The sequence below is a fragment of the Drosophila sechellia genome, chromosome 2R (genome assembly GCF_004382195.2).
Source record: "Drosophila sechellia strain sech25 chromosome 2R, ASM438219v1, whole genome shotgun sequence".
NCBI lineage: Eukaryota > Metazoa > Arthropoda > Insecta > Diptera > Drosophilidae > Drosophila > Drosophila sechellia.
In genome coordinates, this window is record NC_045950.1 from 1,744,838 (window position 1) to 1,761,452 (window position 16,615).

General features: G+C 41.9%; 1 protein-coding gene and 1 long non-coding RNA gene across 3 annotated transcripts; both read right to left on the reverse strand.

Moving 5' to 3' along the window:
* Positions 1–3,336: 3,336 nt before the first annotated feature.
* LOC116800478 lies at positions 3,337–14,361 on the reverse strand. 2 transcript variants are annotated; one of them, XR_004361423.1, is made up of 2 exons: positions 14,343–14,361; positions 3,337–7,727 (listed from the first exon to the last, which is right to left on the reverse strand). It is a non-coding gene; the product is annotated as an uncharacterized LOC116800478 (long non-coding RNA). The 2 variants fall into 2 exon arrangements; XR_004361424.1 differs by lacking the exon at positions 14,343–14,361 and adding an exon at positions 13,291–13,748.
* A 396-nt stretch (positions 14,362–14,757) lies between these two features.
* On the reverse strand, positions 14,758–15,979 carry LOC6620406 (BTB/POZ domain-containing adapter for CUL3-mediated RhoA degradation protein 3). Its single transcript, XM_002044579.2, has 2 exons — positions 15,620–15,979; positions 14,758–15,570 (listed from the first exon to the last, which is right to left on the reverse strand). Exons 1-2 carry the CDS (start codon positions 15,798–15,800, stop codon positions 14,846–14,848), a joined length of 906 nt encoding a protein of 301 aa, XP_002044615.1. The 5' UTR covers positions 15,801–15,979; the 3' UTR covers positions 14,758–14,845.
* Between the last annotated feature and the right edge of the window lie 636 nt (positions 15,980–16,615).

Here is a 16,615-nt window from a genome sequence, read left to right on the forward strand (position 1 = left end):
GGTTTTATAAAAAGGTGGTCTAAGGAATTTGATTACTCTTACTTGACTACAACCTTATTTATTTCGTTAGTCCGTCCGATTCTCGAGTACGGATCACCTGTTTGGAGTCCACAATACGCAGTCCACTCGGACCGCATTGAATCGGTCCAAAAAAACTTCTTACTTTTTGCCTTGCGGCGCCTAAATTGGGATGCAAACCATATATTACCTCCTTATTCCAGTAGACTACTTTTAATTAATTTACCATCCCTAGCTAACCGTAGAACTATGCTTGGAACAGTCTTTATTTGTAAGCTTATTCGTGGGGATGTTGAGAGTCCCGACTTGATTAGTCGGCTTAACTTCTCGGTTCCAAGTAGAGTCACTAGAAACTATAAACCCCTTATCTTAAATCATTGTAGATCTAATTATGAGTTGCATGACCCTTACAGAGTTTTATGTTCTGACTATAATAGACTTTATCCTATTATCTGTAATCTTGACTCTCTGCCGCTATTAAAGCAATCGATTTTATCTTTTCTATTACATAATTAGATCCTACTAACACTAATATTTATTTATTATTTAACATTATATTCATTTCCTCGTTCCTATTCTATTTTTTATATCGCGTCTATATTTGCTCCTCGGTCGGTTGGGCGGGAGGTGTGGCCGTGGGACCCATGCGTAAATTTAAAAAAAAAAAAAAAAAAAAAAAGAAATGAGCAGATACCCCTCGACCCAGATTCTGATAATCGAAGTGTTTGTTTACCTAGACGATCATTTGGAAGTTTACGATAGCTTGGAATCACATCTGAAAGTTTTGAAAATAGTTGCAGGTCATATTAAGATGGCTGTAGCAGCGCCGTTGACTGACTTATTAAAGCCAAGACAGAAGTTCGTCATGGCTCCTGAAGGAAAGCTAGCATTTGAGCTGATGTTATGTTCTGCGCCTGTTCTTCGTAGTCCGGATTTCGGAAAGAATGTTGTGCCAGACGCGTTATCTCGGGTAAATGAGGAGATTGTAGCCGCGTTAGATTCCAGCCAAGGCTTGATAGTCGATTTGGATTCGTCAGAGTTCAAGTCCGACAAGTACAAGGAATTGGTTGAACGGTTGAAGGCGAACAACAACTTGTTGCCAGATATTAAATTAGTTGATAGGAGAATGGATCAAGTCACCGGTGATTGTTTGCATGATCAGTTTGTCTGGAAGTTGTGGATCCCAGAGGGCTTAGTCCAGAGTGTTTTAAAAAATGCCCATTAACATCCAATAAGTTCACACGGAATACACAAGACCTTAGAACGAGTTTGAAGATATTATTATTGGCCAGGATTGGTAAAAGATGTTAAATCCTATGGCGTCTAATTCAGAACACCTATTGGTGTGCCACCGGAGTCAGAAAGGTTCCTCCAAAAAATATACATAGACGTTTTGGGTCCTTATCCGCGTTCGAAAATCGACATTGGTAAATTTCTGTATTTGACCATTATTCGAAGTTCGTTTTACTCAAGACAGTGAAGAAGCTTACGGCCAATGTATTTGCAACAGGATTTGTTCCATACGTTCGGGGTGCCTGAAACGGTTGTGTCGGATAACGGTTCTCAGTTCAAGTCTGACACGTTCCAGAAATTCCTTCGGGATTACAGGATGCGTCACAACCTCACGGCGGTATATTCACCGCAGTCGAATGCTTCTGAAAGGGTAAATAGGTCGGTATTAGCGGCGATCCGGTCGTACGTCAAGCCAGATCAGAAAAATTGGAACGAAGAGCTGAGTTGTATTTGCTGTGCGTTGAGATACGCGGTGCTTTCTAGTTTGGGAACTACTCCATATTATATGGTGTTCGGGCAGCACTTCGCGGGCTCAGGATCTACATATAAATTGTTAGGAGCTTAGGGGTTGATTCAAGATCGGTCCTTGGTTTTCGCTAGGGAGGGTTCCTTGGAGTTAGTGAGCAATAAGGTCGTGGAAGTAATGAAAAATCAAAATGATAAGAATCAGCGGCTTTACAACCTCTTATCCAGAGTAATATCTTATAATGTGGGCCAGGAAGTGTTTCGTAAGAATTACAGGCAGAGTAATTTTCAAGCGAGGTATAATGCCAAATGGGGTCCGAATTACCTGAAAGTTCGGGTCCGGAGAAAGTTTGGGAATTCGTACTACGATTTAGAAGATTTACCAGGTCGATTCGTAGGGAGATACCACGCCAAAGACATGAGGCAGTCTGATTTTGTAGAGGCTGTTTGTAGCGCTTGTGGCAGCTGGTGTCGGCAGCGTTATCTATGGGGGTAAGAATGTTTGAGGCCGCCATCTACGTTTGGTCCCCTGAACTGAAATTAGCGCATAAGAAGAATTTTCTGGTCAAGAATTTCGGACTGAATGGGGCAACAGAGCTGATTGTCAGTTCCATGGGAATGGCTTATAGAGAGAGATGGTTTCGGCAAGAATCCGAAGGCTAAAATGGATTTCTTCCATTTCTGACGGTCTAACGAAGCAGTGAGACGAAAAAGTTGTAAGTGAAAGCGAGACGCCGCATATAGTTTAGTAGTCGGCCAAGAAAGAGAGTGTAGTGCAGCCCAAAATTGAAGGGCATTTAAGAAGAAAAATGGAATAAGCGAGAAGAGAAAAGAAAGATCGGAAGTGGCATGTCTCCGTATTATTTTGTTTTTTTTTTTATCGTTAACCTTTTGTTTTAAGACTTGAATTCCACAGGAAGATCACACGGAAGCGCTTTTGTCGGTGGATTCCCAAAAGTGGGTAAGTGAGTGGAATAAGCGAGAAGAGAAAAGAAAGATCGGAAGTGGCATGTCTCCGTATTATTTTGTTTTTTTTTTATCGTTAACCTTTTGTTTTAAGCCTTAATTCCACAGGAAGATCACACGGAAGCGCTTTTGTCGGTGGATTCCCAAAAGTTGGAACTGATTTTTAAATAAGAAAAAAGGATGCGATAAAGAAGTGAAATTAAATTCACATAATCGCGGACCTGGTCCCTTGGTGCGGAAGGCGCCGCAATATTTTTATCGCCTGAGTATTAGTGGAAACAGTATCGTTTTCAAGGCCAAGGACTTTAGCAGATCGGAATGGTGGAAATGAGTTTTTAAGGGCAGAATTTTTCTCTGCAATTTGTCTTTGCAATTTTAAGATTGATACCGCTCATTTCTTTGTTTCTTTTTGGTCCGTTTAATTTTTGGCTGCTGGCCGTGAACACGCACACATGTCCGAAAGAAATGTATGTTTATTTTTATTTGATTTTTGAGGGGCCAAAATTGTCTTTCCACTCTACAAGGGAAATCGAAAGCTGCAAATTGCAGTATTGTTATTGGCGGTCTAAATTTTATTAATTCTCAAATAACATGTATGATAGCTGTAAGAAATTTTATTTATGATAATATACACTTTTTATAATGTTTTGAAAAACTAACTTGTTTGCCTATAACTGGGATGTTCTCCCTGTGATTCCCTGTTTGAGATTTTTGGTAAAAAATGGCCAAGGCAGGGCGGGCATTACGCGATCCTCCACCATACCTGAGGATCCCTGATTATTACAGGCCAGATTCTGCTGTGGTGCTTCCGGGATACGAGATGAGCCTTCACGCTTTCAAACTTTTATTTCTAATCGCATCTCTTTAGTCCAGGAGCTGTCAAATGCCATAGAATGGCATTATGATCCTACAGCCTGCAATCCATCGGACATACTTTCCTGAGGGCACTTCCTAGTGAGCTCATCGAGTCCAGTCTTTGGTCTCATGGTCCTGACTATCTTCAAGAAGACAAATCGCACTGGCCAGAGTCTGGTCTCGCTCCAAAGGTTCTCCCTGAGCTAAGGAAGAAGGCCCTCATCAATCTCAAGACCCCTGCCGACATCGACATCCCAGTTGTAAATTTGTCAACTCCTGGCAAAAATTGGAACATGTTTTTGTATACATCTTTAAATTTCGTTATCGTATCAGGCACCCCGGCCTGACTGTTAATCATCTCACCGGAGGCATGAGATGGCACACCTTACCGAGGACTATAATGCCCTGCTCAACAGTCGACAAGTAAAATCATCGAGCTGAATTGCATCCCTCGTACCCATCATTGACAACTCTGGACTCATGAGAGTTGGTGGCAGACTGAAGCCATTAATCCATTAATATCCATATTTTTACCGAGCTGTTGGACCTGCCGTTTTTCCTGCTGATGACCTGCGCACCCTCTTTTGCCACATTGCGGCCCTAATTAATTCAAGACCTTTAGTTTCTCTTTTAAAACACCTTGACGAGGCTAGGGCACTTCTTAGGCACGGCCCCCTCGCCTTGTTTGCTGAGCCTGACCTAAAAAAATTAAATCTCAACCGATTGGATCGCTGACAGCCAATCACCTACTACCAGCAAATATTCTGGAGCAGGTGGAGACGTGAATATCTAACGCTTCTTCAACAACGTTGCAAACGGCGAGCACAGAAAACAGACGTTCAAATCGATGATGTCGTTTTAGTAAAAGACGGAAACCTGCCAACCCTCAAATAGCCACTAGCTCGAGTAATAAATCCTGGACCCGATAGCGTTCTCAAAACTGCCACTGGAATCTTCAATAGAGTCGTCACTAAACCTTGAGTTCTACTCAAACAGGATGATGTTGTACCTCCAACGGGGTGAGGATGTTTGGTTATGCAGTTATGTTATTTATTATATCACTCTTGTACATTGCTTTGTGCAGCAATAGATTTTGCATTCCCCTTTGTGCTATGTTCATCTCTCTCAATAGAGAGCGAGCACAGCTGTCATAATCTTTATTCTGTGAAGCTTTCTCATTTGCCTTCTGCATAGCAAGCTCAGTTACAAAATAAGTGTTGATCGCATCGGTACTGCTGTGATGTACTTTAACTCTTAATAGGTTCGATACAGGCACTGCCGCTGTTCGTTTTATACTCTACAGCCCTGTGTGGCAAAATATATTGAAATAAAACTGAAATATTAATTGAAACATTAACTTTACAGTGTCTATAAATTGCCACACCACTTCTTAAAGTCAATGAAAAAGCTCATTGCCTCAACAATATTGATATGTGAAATGCATCTAATAAATAATAACATTTTCTACATTCCTGGATACCAGAGATTAGCACCGATGCCTGATTTGAGCACTACAAATATACTCGCTTAAGAAGTGGTGGCTGGATTACTCACACCGCATAATATGCTCTTGCGGTGTTTTACCACCGTAATGTCTGTGCGTATTGCATAATACACAAAAATATGCGGTGGAAAAAGACAACCAATTTACTAACAGCCTTTCGAAACTCTTAGAATTTACTCTTCTATTGACGTCTCATGCAGCGCAATATAATTCCATCGCGCCAATTTAGTTTTCGATAAAAACACGGAACCTGGTTATTATTACAGAAATACGCAGTGCCTTTGAAATTAAGTGTATTGGTCAGCACTACACATATCTGGTCGTAGCTAAGACTTTTTACAGAGTAAGGCTCGACGGACTTATGTTCAAAATTAAACAAGTGCTGCCGTATTTCGGGGCATAAGCTGTTGGAGACGTACCTCTACAAACGCACCTTTGGAGTAAGATGCAACAACAATCTGTCTCAGGACTGCCACATCAACGCAGGACTCACTGTGTGCAACAAGCATTGTGCTGCCAGCGCATGGATTAGTTTTACCGGGCGTAAGCGTCCACAATGTGGCAACAGCATCGCCACTTATTGTATCCTACGCCGCGATAACGCCGAATGGAATACAGGGAGCATATGGGCCACGAAATCTTCCGGATCTTCACCTGTGCGTTCGTGGAGACGACCAGAGAGTACAATTGGAGAATTGGAGAACAACCCGAGGTTGTTGAAGGATGAAGCCCTCGAGAAAGGGAAGATGCTACTAATTCATCCTTTAGGCTCTGCCGATCTTGGAGCACAATTTGGCGAAGATCATTCCCTTCGCGACTCGAGTGAGCAGCCTGGCGGCTATCTTGCAGTCAGCGAAGGCGGAGCAGCTACGGTTTGAGACGCTACGGAGGGAATCAGCAATCAGCAATTTTCAGACGCAGCCAAAGGACCAAGAAGGAAACCAGCAGCGAACAGTTAGCAGAAACAACCTAGAGTGAAGGGCTCGGCGTAAAGCGGAAGCACCCACTCAAAGAAATTTAAGCTGCGTTGACTGTCCGTTACGCTGTACGGAGCTTGTCGGAGGGTGATGAGTCTGCAGATAACAGTTGGTAGAAGACTACTTCGACATGGAGAACTTTAGAGTGAAGCCACCGCCACAAGTCGCAGCCAGCGACGATGTGCGGGCACAAAGGGAGTAGGGCGTCGCTACCAGACGGGATTACTCTGAAAGACGGCCACGTTGTGTTGCCACAGAGCTACGAGGTGGGGTACAAAAGGATGATCAACAAAAGAAAAGAATGTTGTGCCAGACGCGTTATCTCGGGTAAATGAGGAGATTGTAGCCGCGTTAGATTCCAGCCAAGGCTTGATAGTCGATTTGGATTCGTCAGAGTTCAAGTCCGACAAGTACAAGGAATTGGTTGAACGGTTGAAGGCGAACAACAACTTGTTGCCAGATATTAAATTAGTTGATAGGAGAATGGATCAAGTCACCGGTGATTGTTTGCATGATCAGTTTGTCTGGAAGTTGTGGATCCCAGAGGGCTTAGTCCAGAGTGTTTTAAAAAATGCCCATTAACATCCAATAAGTTCACACGGAATACACAAGACCTTAGAACGAGTTTGAAGATATTATTATTGGCCAGGATTGGTAAAAGATGTTAAATCCTATGGCGTCTAATTCAGAACACCTATTGGTGTGCCACCGGAGTCAGAAAGGTTCCTCCAAAAAATATACATAGACGTTTTGGGTCCTTATCCGCGTTCGAAAATCGACATTGGTAAATTTCTGTATTTGACCATTATTCGAAGTTCGTTTTACTCAAGACAGTGAAGAAGCTTACGGCCAATGTATTTGCAACAGGATTTGTTCCATACGTTCGGGGTGCCTGAAACGGTTGTGTCGGATAACGGTTCTCAGTTCAAGTCTGACACGTTCCAGAAATTCCTTCGGGATTACAGGATGCGTCACAACCTCACGGCGGTATATTCACCGCAGTCGAATGCTTCTGAAAGGGTAAATAGGTCGGTATTAGCGGCGATCCGGTCGTACGTCAAGCCAGATCAGAAAAATTGGAACGAAGAGCTGAGTTGTATTTGCTGTGCGTTGAGATACGCGGTGCTTTCTAGTTTGGGAACTACTCCATATTATATGGTGTTCGGGCAGCACTTCGCGGGCTCAGGATCTACATATAAATTGTTAGGAGCTTAGGGGTTGATTCAAGATCGGTCCTTGGTTTTCGCTAGGGAGGGTTCCTTGGAGTTAGTGAGCAATAAGGTCGTGGAAGTAATGAAAAATCAAAATGATAAGAATCAGCGGCTTTACAACCTCTTATCCAGAGTAATATCTTATAATGTGGGCCAGGAAGTGTTTCGTAAGAATTACAGGCAGAGTAATTTTCAAGCGAGGTATAATGCCAAATGGGGTCCGAATTACCTGAAAGTTCGGGTCCGGAGAAAGTTTGGGAATTCGTACTACGATTTAGAAGATTTACCAGGTCGATTCGTAGGGAGATACCACGCCAAAGACATGAGGCAGTCTGATTTTGTAGAGGCTGTTTGTAGCGCTTGTGGCAGCTGGTGTCGGCAGCGTTATCTATGGGGGTAAGAATGTTTGAGGCCGCCATCTACGTTTGGTCCCCTGAACTGAAATTAGCGCATAAGAAGAATTTTCTGGTCAAGAATTTCGGACTGAATGGGGCAACAGAGCTGATTGTCAGTTCCATGGGAATGGCTTATAGAGAGAGATGGTTTCGGCAAGAATCCGAAGGCTAAAATGGATTTCTTCCATTTCTGACGGTCTAACGAAGCAGTGAGACGAAAAAGTTGTAAGTGAAAGCGAGACGCCGCATATAGTTTAGTAGTCGGCCAAGAAAGAGAGTGTAGTGCAGCCCAAAATTGAAGGGCATTTAAGAAGAAAAATGGAATAAGCGAGAAGAGAAAAGAAAGATCGGAAGTGGCATGTCTCCGTATTATTTTGTTTTTTTTTTATCGTTAACCTTTTGTTTTAAGACTTGAATTCCACAGGAAGATCACACGGAAGCGCTTTTGTCGGTGGATTCCCAAAAGTGGGTAAGTGAGTGGAATAAGCGAGAAGAGAAAAGAAAGATCGGAAGTGGCATGTCTCCGTATTATTTTGTTTTTTTTTTATCGTTAACCTTTTGTTTTAAGCCTTAATTCCACAGGAAGATCACACGGAAGCGCTTTTGTCGGTGGATTCCCAAAAGTTGGAACTGATTTTTAAATAAGAAAAAAGGATGCGATAAAGAAGTGAAATTAAATTCACATAATCGCGGACCTGGTCCCTTGGTGCGGAAGGCGCCGCAATATTTTTATCGCCTGAGTATTAGTGGAAACAGTATCGTTTTCAAGGCCAAGGACTTTAGCAGATCGGAATGGTGGAAATGAGTTTTTAAGGGCAGAATTTTTCTCTGCAATTTGTCTTTGCAATTTTAAGATTGATACCGCTCATTTCTTTGTTTCTTTTTGGTCCGTTTAATTTTTGGCTGCTGGCCGTGAACACGCACACATGTCCGAAAGAAATGTATGTTTATTTTTATTTGATTTTTGAGGGGCCAAAATTGTCTTTCCACTCTACAAGGGAAATCGAAAGCTGCAAATTGCAGTATTGTTATTGGCGGTCTAAATTTTATTAATTCTCAAATAACATGTATGATAGCTGTAAGAAATTTTATTTATGATAATATACACTTTTTATAATGTTTTGAAAAACTAACTTGTTTGCCTATAACTGGGATGTTCTCCCTGTGATTCCCTGTTTGAGATTTTTGGTAAAAAATGGCCAAGGCAGGGCGGGCATTACGCGATCCTCCACCATACCTGAGGATCCCTGATTATTACAGGCCAGATTCTGCTGTGGTGCTTCCGGGATACGAGATGAGCCTTCACGCTTTCAAACTTTTATTTCTAATCGCATCTCTTTAGTCCAGGAGCTGTCAAATGCCATAGAATGGCATTATGATCCTACAGCCTGCAATCCATCGGACATACTTTCCTGAGGGCACTTCCTAGTGAGCTCATCGAGTCCAGTCTTTGGTCTCATGGTCCTGACTATCTTCAAGAAGACAAATCGCACTGGCCAGAGTCTGGTCTCGCTCCAAAGGTTCTCCCTGAGCTAAGGAAGAAGGCCCTCATCAATCTCAAGACCCCTGCCGACATCGACATCCCAGTTGTAAATTTGTCAACTCCTGGCAAAAATTGGAACATGTTTTTGTATACATCTTTAAATTTCGTTATCGTATCAGGCACCCCGGCCTGACTGTTAATCATCTCACCGGAGGCATGAGATGGCACACCTTACCGAGGACTATAATGCCCTGCTCAACAGTCGACAAGTAAAATCATCGAGCTGAATTGCATCCCTCGTACCCATCATTGACAACTCTGGACTCATGAGAGTTGGTGGCAGACTGAAGCCATTAATCCATTAATATCCATATTTTTACCGAGCTGTTGGACCTGCCGTTTTTCCTGCTGATGACCTGCGCACCCTCTTTTGCCACATTGCGGCCCTAATTAATTCAAGACCTTTAGTTTCTCTTTTAAAACACCTTGACGAGGCTAGGGCACTTCTTAGGCACGGCCCCCTCGCCTTGTTTGCTGAGCCTGACCTAAAAAAATTAAATCTCAACCGATTGGATCGCTGACAGCCAATCACCTACTACCAGCAAATATTCTGGAGCAGGTGGAGACGTGAATATCTAACGCTTCTTCAACAACGTTGCAAACGGCGAGCACAGAAAACAGACGTTCAAATCGATGATGTCGTTTTAGTAAAAGACGGAAACCTGCCAACCCTCAAATAGCCACTAGCTCGAGTAATAAATCCTGGACCCGATAGCGTTCTCAAAACTGCCACTGGAATCTTCAATAGAGTCGTCACTAAACCTTGAGTTCTACTCAAACAGGATGATGTTGTACCTCCAACGGGGTGAGGATGTTTGGTTATGCAGTTATGTTATTTATTATATCACTCTTGTACATTGCTTTGTGCAGCAATAGATTTTGCATTCCCCTTTGTGCTATGTTCATCTCTCTCAATAGAGAGCGAGCACAGCTGTCATAATCTTTATTCTGTGAAGCTTTCTCATTTGCCTTCTGCATAGCAAGCTCAGTTACAAAATAAGTGTTGATCGCATCGGTACTGCTGTGATGTACTTTAACTCTTAATAGGTTCGATACAGGCACTGCCGCTGTTCGTTTTATACTCTACAGCCCTGTGTGGCAAAATATATTGAAATAAAACTGAAATATTAATTGAAACATTAACTTTACAGTGTCTATAAATTGCCACACCACTTCTTAAAGTCAATGAAAAAGCTCATTGCCTCAACAATATTGATATGTGAAATGCATCTAATAAATAATAACATTTTCTACATTCCTGGATACCAGAGATTAGCACCGATGCCTGATTTGAGCACTACAAATATACTCGCTTAAGAAGTGGTGGCTGGATTACTCACACCGCATAATATGCTCTTGCGGTGTTTTACCACCGTAATGTCTGTGCGTATTGCATAATACACAAAAATATGCGGTGGAAAAAGACAACCAATTTACTAACAGCCTTTCGAAACTCTTAGAATTTACTCTTCTATTGACGTCTCATGCAGCGCAATATAATTCCATCGCGCCAATTTAGTTTTCGATAAAAACACGGAACCTGGTTATTATTACAGAAATACGCAGTGCCTTTGAAATTAAGTGTATTGGTCAGCACTACACATATCTGGTCGTAGCTAAGACTTTTTACAGAGTAAGGCTCGACGGACTTATGTTCAAAATTAAACAAGTGCTGCCGTATTTCGGGGCATAAGCTGTTGGAGACGTACCTCTACAAACGCACCTTTGGAGTAAGATGCAACAACAATCTGTCTCAGGACTGCCACATCAACGCAGGACTCACTGTGTGCAACAAGCATTGTGCTGCCAGCGCATGGATTAGTTTTACCGGGCGTAAGCGTCCACAATGTGGCAACAGCATCGCCACTTATTGTATCCTACGCCGCGATAACGCCGAATGGAATACAGGGAGCATATGGGCCACGAAATCTTCCGGATCTTCACCTGTGCGTTCGTGGAGACGACCAGAGAGTACAATTGGAGAATTGGAGAACAACCCGAGGTTGTTGAAGGATGAAGCCCTCGAGAAAGGGAAGATGCTACTAATTCATCCTTTAGGCTCTGCCGATCTTGGAGCACAATTTGGCGAAGATCATTCCCTTCGCGACTCGAGTGAGCAGCCTGGCGGCTATCTTGCAGTCAGCGAAGGCGGAGCAGCTACGGTTTGAGACGCTACGGAGGGAATCAGCAATCAGCAATTTTCAGACGCAGCCAAAGGACCAAGAAGGAAACCAGCAGCGAACAGTTAGCAGAAACAACCTAGAGTGAAGGGCTCGGCGTAAAGCGGAAGCACCCACTCAAAGAAATTTAAGCTGCGTTGACTGTCCGTTACGCTGTACGGAGCTTGTCGGAGGGTGATGAGTCTGCAGATAACAGTTGGTAGAAGACTACTTCGACATGGAGAACTTTAGAGTGAAGCCACCGCCACAAGTCGCAGCCAGCGACGATGTGCGGGCACAAAGGGAGTAGGGCGTCGCTACCAGACGGGATTACTCTGAAAGACGGCCACGTTGTGTTGCCACAGAGCTACGAGGTGGGGTACAAAAGGATGATCAACATTGAGAAGAAATTGAAGCGCAAAAGCCGTTGGAGCAGGCATATGATGAAATCATCAAAGATTATGTGTCTAAAGGATTTGCGAGCGACAGGCTTGCCTGGTCGAAAACCCCAACAAGCCCGACAATTTACGATTCGATGCTGCTTGACAAAGCTCAGCACTATAAGCCTTGGTCAGCTGTGCTCTTCCATTTTAGAGAGGGAGCAGTCGGAGTCATCGGGGACATCAAGGATTTGTTTCACCAAGTACTGACCCGAGGATAGATGTTACCAACGTTTCCTCTGGAGAGATTGCGACGACGAGAGAGATCCGGATGTCTACGAGATGGAGGTAATGACATTTGGAGGAGCATGTTTGCCGAGCGCTGCACATTACGTAAAGACTCTGAAAGCCCTGAATTTTCGGGACTCGGAAACGAGAGCTTTCAAAGCCATCACTGACTACCATTATGTTGATGACTACGTGGACAGTAGCAGCTCGCCCACTATGGAGACGGCTTTTGTGCCTAGGTGAGTCAAAAAAGTCGGATGGGCTGAAGCTGAGCAGAAGATCCTCGGAATGCGTTAGCAGAAAGCAACGGATGACTTCAGGGTCAACGTGGAGTATCATCGAGTGCCAAGCAGCGTCTTGAGTGGAGATTGAGCTGAAGAGGGAATTTTTGCGCCCTTACTGCAACAGAATGTAAGGCCGCGGAGAATCTGTTGGTCAGACAGGCACAACTGCAGTCGTTTCCCGACGAGGTAAGGTCGGCGAAAACTAGAATACTGGAACTAGAATACTGGACAGACTGGATGCGGGTGGATCGCCATTCAAATATACCGGATTGAACTACTGTGGGCCGCTGTTGGTGAATGTGTCCCGTCACAAGGAGAAGAGACAACGGCAACAACTTCGTGGGAGCTGCCCAAGGAGGGTTCTACGAAAAAGCAGTGGAGGAGGTGGGAGTATCTGCCTACGCTTGCTCGGCGCGAGAAGTGGTGGCAAAGAACTCAGCCCATCCACCAGGGTGATGCGATGCCTTGCCTCAACGAGAGTTGTACAAGGGACTTTGTAAATCGTCTCATGTTTCCATTGCGCACATTTAGGATTCACACAAATCGGGCAAGCTGTACAGTAAGCGAAACGCGAGCAAATCGACACCTATTGTTGCTTCGATCTGTTTTAGCTTCTTTTGTATTATTGTGTTTTCCATAATGATAAGAGTTTTGAATTCTTTTTGAAGATATGAGAGCGACTCATCTGCTTAAAACAAAGCCTTAATGGGAAGGTCTGCGCTGCTGCTGAGGAGAGCAACAGAGCGGATGCGTCCTATATTAGTTCTTATATTCTATAAATAAAGGGAGAGCCAAAAAATACACTTTGAGCTTCATGGCTGATTTCGGCGACAATATTCCCCCACACCCCTAAATTCCGCTCTATTCGGGCGTGCTTATCGCCATAGATGCTGACGCAACTTTGGCTACGGGTCTTCGCATGACTCAATCGGGTAAACGTACTGCTACTTACTGTACAAGGCCATAATTCGCTAGAATGACATTCTCGACCATGTCCTTGGGCCAGCAGTTATGTGGCATTTTCTATGATCAAGACTACGTCAGCGACCGATAGGGGTGGTCGATTGGTAAACCAATTCCTTCGTCGAGCTAGGTCTGGTACATATTCATAAACCCAGCGTTGAATTTTCAATAAATTTGGTCAAATGATGCTCCTACTTCATTGTAATCGATTTTCTGTGTTTCTTCAAAAATGATCCTCTCCGCGGCCTTGAAATCGTTTCCGTTATTTGGGGTACGTTTGGCCTGGCGCTCTCATTCATTCCTTTGGCAGATCTGTATGCTTAATAGAAGGTTGAGTTCTAGCTCTTAAAGCTCCTGAGATCTCGACGTTTATAAGGCCAAACAGACGGACAGGCGGACGGGCACGGCCAGATCGACTCGGCTATTGACCCTGATCAAGAAAATATACATATACTTTATATGGTCGGAAACGATTACTTCTGCATGTTACATACTTTTCAAAGAATATATATATATATCCTCTTTTATTCTACGAGTAAGTTGAAGAAATATAATATAAATATTAGTAAGATCTTACTATTTGTTAAAAAAGGAATAATTGGTTGGTTTACGATATTACATATTATATGATAAAGTCTATTGCAGTCAGAAAATAATACTCTGTAAGGGTCATTCAACTCATAGCTAGGTCTATAATGATTTTAGATAATGGGTATGTAGTTTTCAATGAATGTGCTTGAAGCAGAGAAGTTTAACCAACTAACCAAGTCGGGACTATCAACTTCACTATGAATGAGCTTTCAAATAAAGACTCTACCAAACATCGTTCTACGTTTAGATAGGGAAGGTAAATAGATAATTATGGTCCAAAATAACACCAAGATGATCAACCCGTGTTATTATGAATAAAAATTCTGCCAAAATGCCAAGAAATGTCCATTCTGTATATGGAGATAAAGATATATATATTTATATATATGACTACAAGCTAACAATTGAAATTGACTTAATTACATCAGTTGAACAAATTTTAGTGCATACCTTTGGTGTTGTTGTTGCTCTTCTTGTTGTTCTTCAAATAGTGATGAACCTAAAATCATCGATAGTCTAATATAATCATCGATGTTTTGGAAAATTTGATATTTAGTTTTGAACTGTAGAGGTTTTATTGATAACATTAAAGCAGTAGTCAAAATTTGATATTAAAGGAGACTTTTCGGACAGAATAGCGCTTATGCAACCCATTGTTAGGTGTACAGTGTAAAGATAATGTAATTTCTAGTTAATATGCTCGGGACTATCAACTTTACCACTGGTCAAAGGATCGTTCTACGGTTGGCTAGGGAAGGTAAGCTTATAAACTGTTAATACCATGGATACCATTTCTTCTTAATAGGATAATCCAAAAAACAATTTCATTTTAACTACACCTATAACTGACCACACCGCAGAAATATAACGTTTTATTAAGAAAAGAAAACGTATATATATTTTTTAATCGTTCATAAAAACAATGTCAATCATATGTAATAAATTTTTGTAAATCAGGACGGATTATTACGCTTGTTAGATCGTAATCGCGCTAGTCCAGTGCGTTCTTCTTCCTCATCGCTTGTATACTGATTAATGCTGGTTCCACTAGCACTTCCTACTCGTGCCGAAGACGTTGCCTGCATGAGCTCTTGGTCTGGTGCATTGCGGTTTTCATAAAGCAAGACTTGTAGCGTTTCTTCGTAAATACGAGCTTCCGGAAATTCCACTTTAGTATGTTTTCTGTCAGTCGCATAAACTATTGAAGTGCAACAAACTTCAGCTACTTTTTTTCCATGTCCGTAAAATGACCAGCAGCAGATTTCACTGGGTCCAATTACATCTTTAATGAACAAAATTCGTTCATTAAAGCGCAACGAAAGCTTATCAAATAGTTCAATATTTTTTAATAAGTTGTCGTCTGATGTACTTGTGTACGAATACTTGTTATTCTGGCGCTGAACCACAAGAATAACAGCCGGCTTTAAAGAAACGCTTAATAAAAGCTGCTCTTCCTTTTGCGAAGTTATAAGTGGAATGCGGCAAATTGGCTTTGGCTCCTGATGCGCATATAGTGCCCGTTCACAAGAAATAGCTAACTCGGTAATGCAGTAGTATTTGGCTTCGGCAAGCAATTCTGCAATTTCCTTGTTAGTTTCGGGTAACGGCACAGTGCCATCTCTTAAAAAATTAAGAATGATGCCAAAATGATTTCCACAGCGATCGATTAAAATCCATCCTAGAATTTTGTTTATTAATATTTTTCCGTAAAAGATCATACAACAAACCTTCCGAATCAGTCAGTACTTCCATTCTACCACTAAACATTGCGCTCAGCATTGTGTCATTATTTTTTGTCAGTGTTCCAATTGTGGTATAGTATAAATGACCACCAACATTTAGTTTTAAATATTGGGAGGAATGACCTTTTAATAAACTTTTGTGATCACTTGACATTGATTCCGACATTTATACTTTTTGTTCTCTAGCTTTCGGGGTTCAGCTACTGCATTCAGATGACTTGCTTAGTCGGTCATAATTCTCATGCTTTAATGATTAACAAGTTAGAATTGTATTTTGCCTTCAATTTAGTGTACTAAAAGTGCTTAATGTATGTATTTATTGTTATGGTTAGCTGAAAAGTTTGAGAAAATATCGATATAGAAACCAACCATCGATTTCAACTAATAATTTAAGGGACTGTGCGGACAAGAGTGCGCCTGTACCAGATAGTACACCAAATACCAACGTGATTTTTAATATGCATACCGGCCAAAGTTTTGCAGAAAAATAGAAAAATCATAACAGTGCCAAATTTTGGCGCTATTTTTTTTTAGCTGTAATCAAATTTTGAGAAGTTGCATATTGAAGTAATTTTGAATAATGACAATAAGAATAGCTATTCATTTCATGTTGCATACCTGAGATTTTAAGATATAATGCTACAAGTAAGATCACATTTCAGCCCATCTGATAAAGTTAAGATCAATTTTATTAAAATAAGTGTGGTATGTATTTATGACCGTCCCATGTTCAATATTTTTGCCATTAATTACAATGCATATACATAGGTGAAAGTATTTACGACTACTTTGACTTATGCATGTTTGAATAATAATTTTAAGCGTAATTTGCAGTACGTACAGAATGAACCCTTCTTAACGAATGAAATGGCTTATATGATTCCTAGCCTTTTTTACTTGTAATGTATAAACAATGGTAAAACCGCAAAATCGCGAATGACCGACTGAGAGGATCTGTTGTGTACTGTACGGCTCGATTCG

Excerpts from the sequence above, each read along its gene's own strand:
- LOC6620406 (XM_002044579.2), bottom strand. The coding sequence starts at position 15,800 with ATGTCGGAATCAATGTCAAGTGATCACAAAAGTTTATTAAAAGGTCAT. Across the intron at positions 15,571-15,619 it reads AGTACTGACTGATTCGGAAG|GATGGATTTTAATCGATCGC; the intron begins GTTTGTTGTATG and ends ACAAAATTCTAG.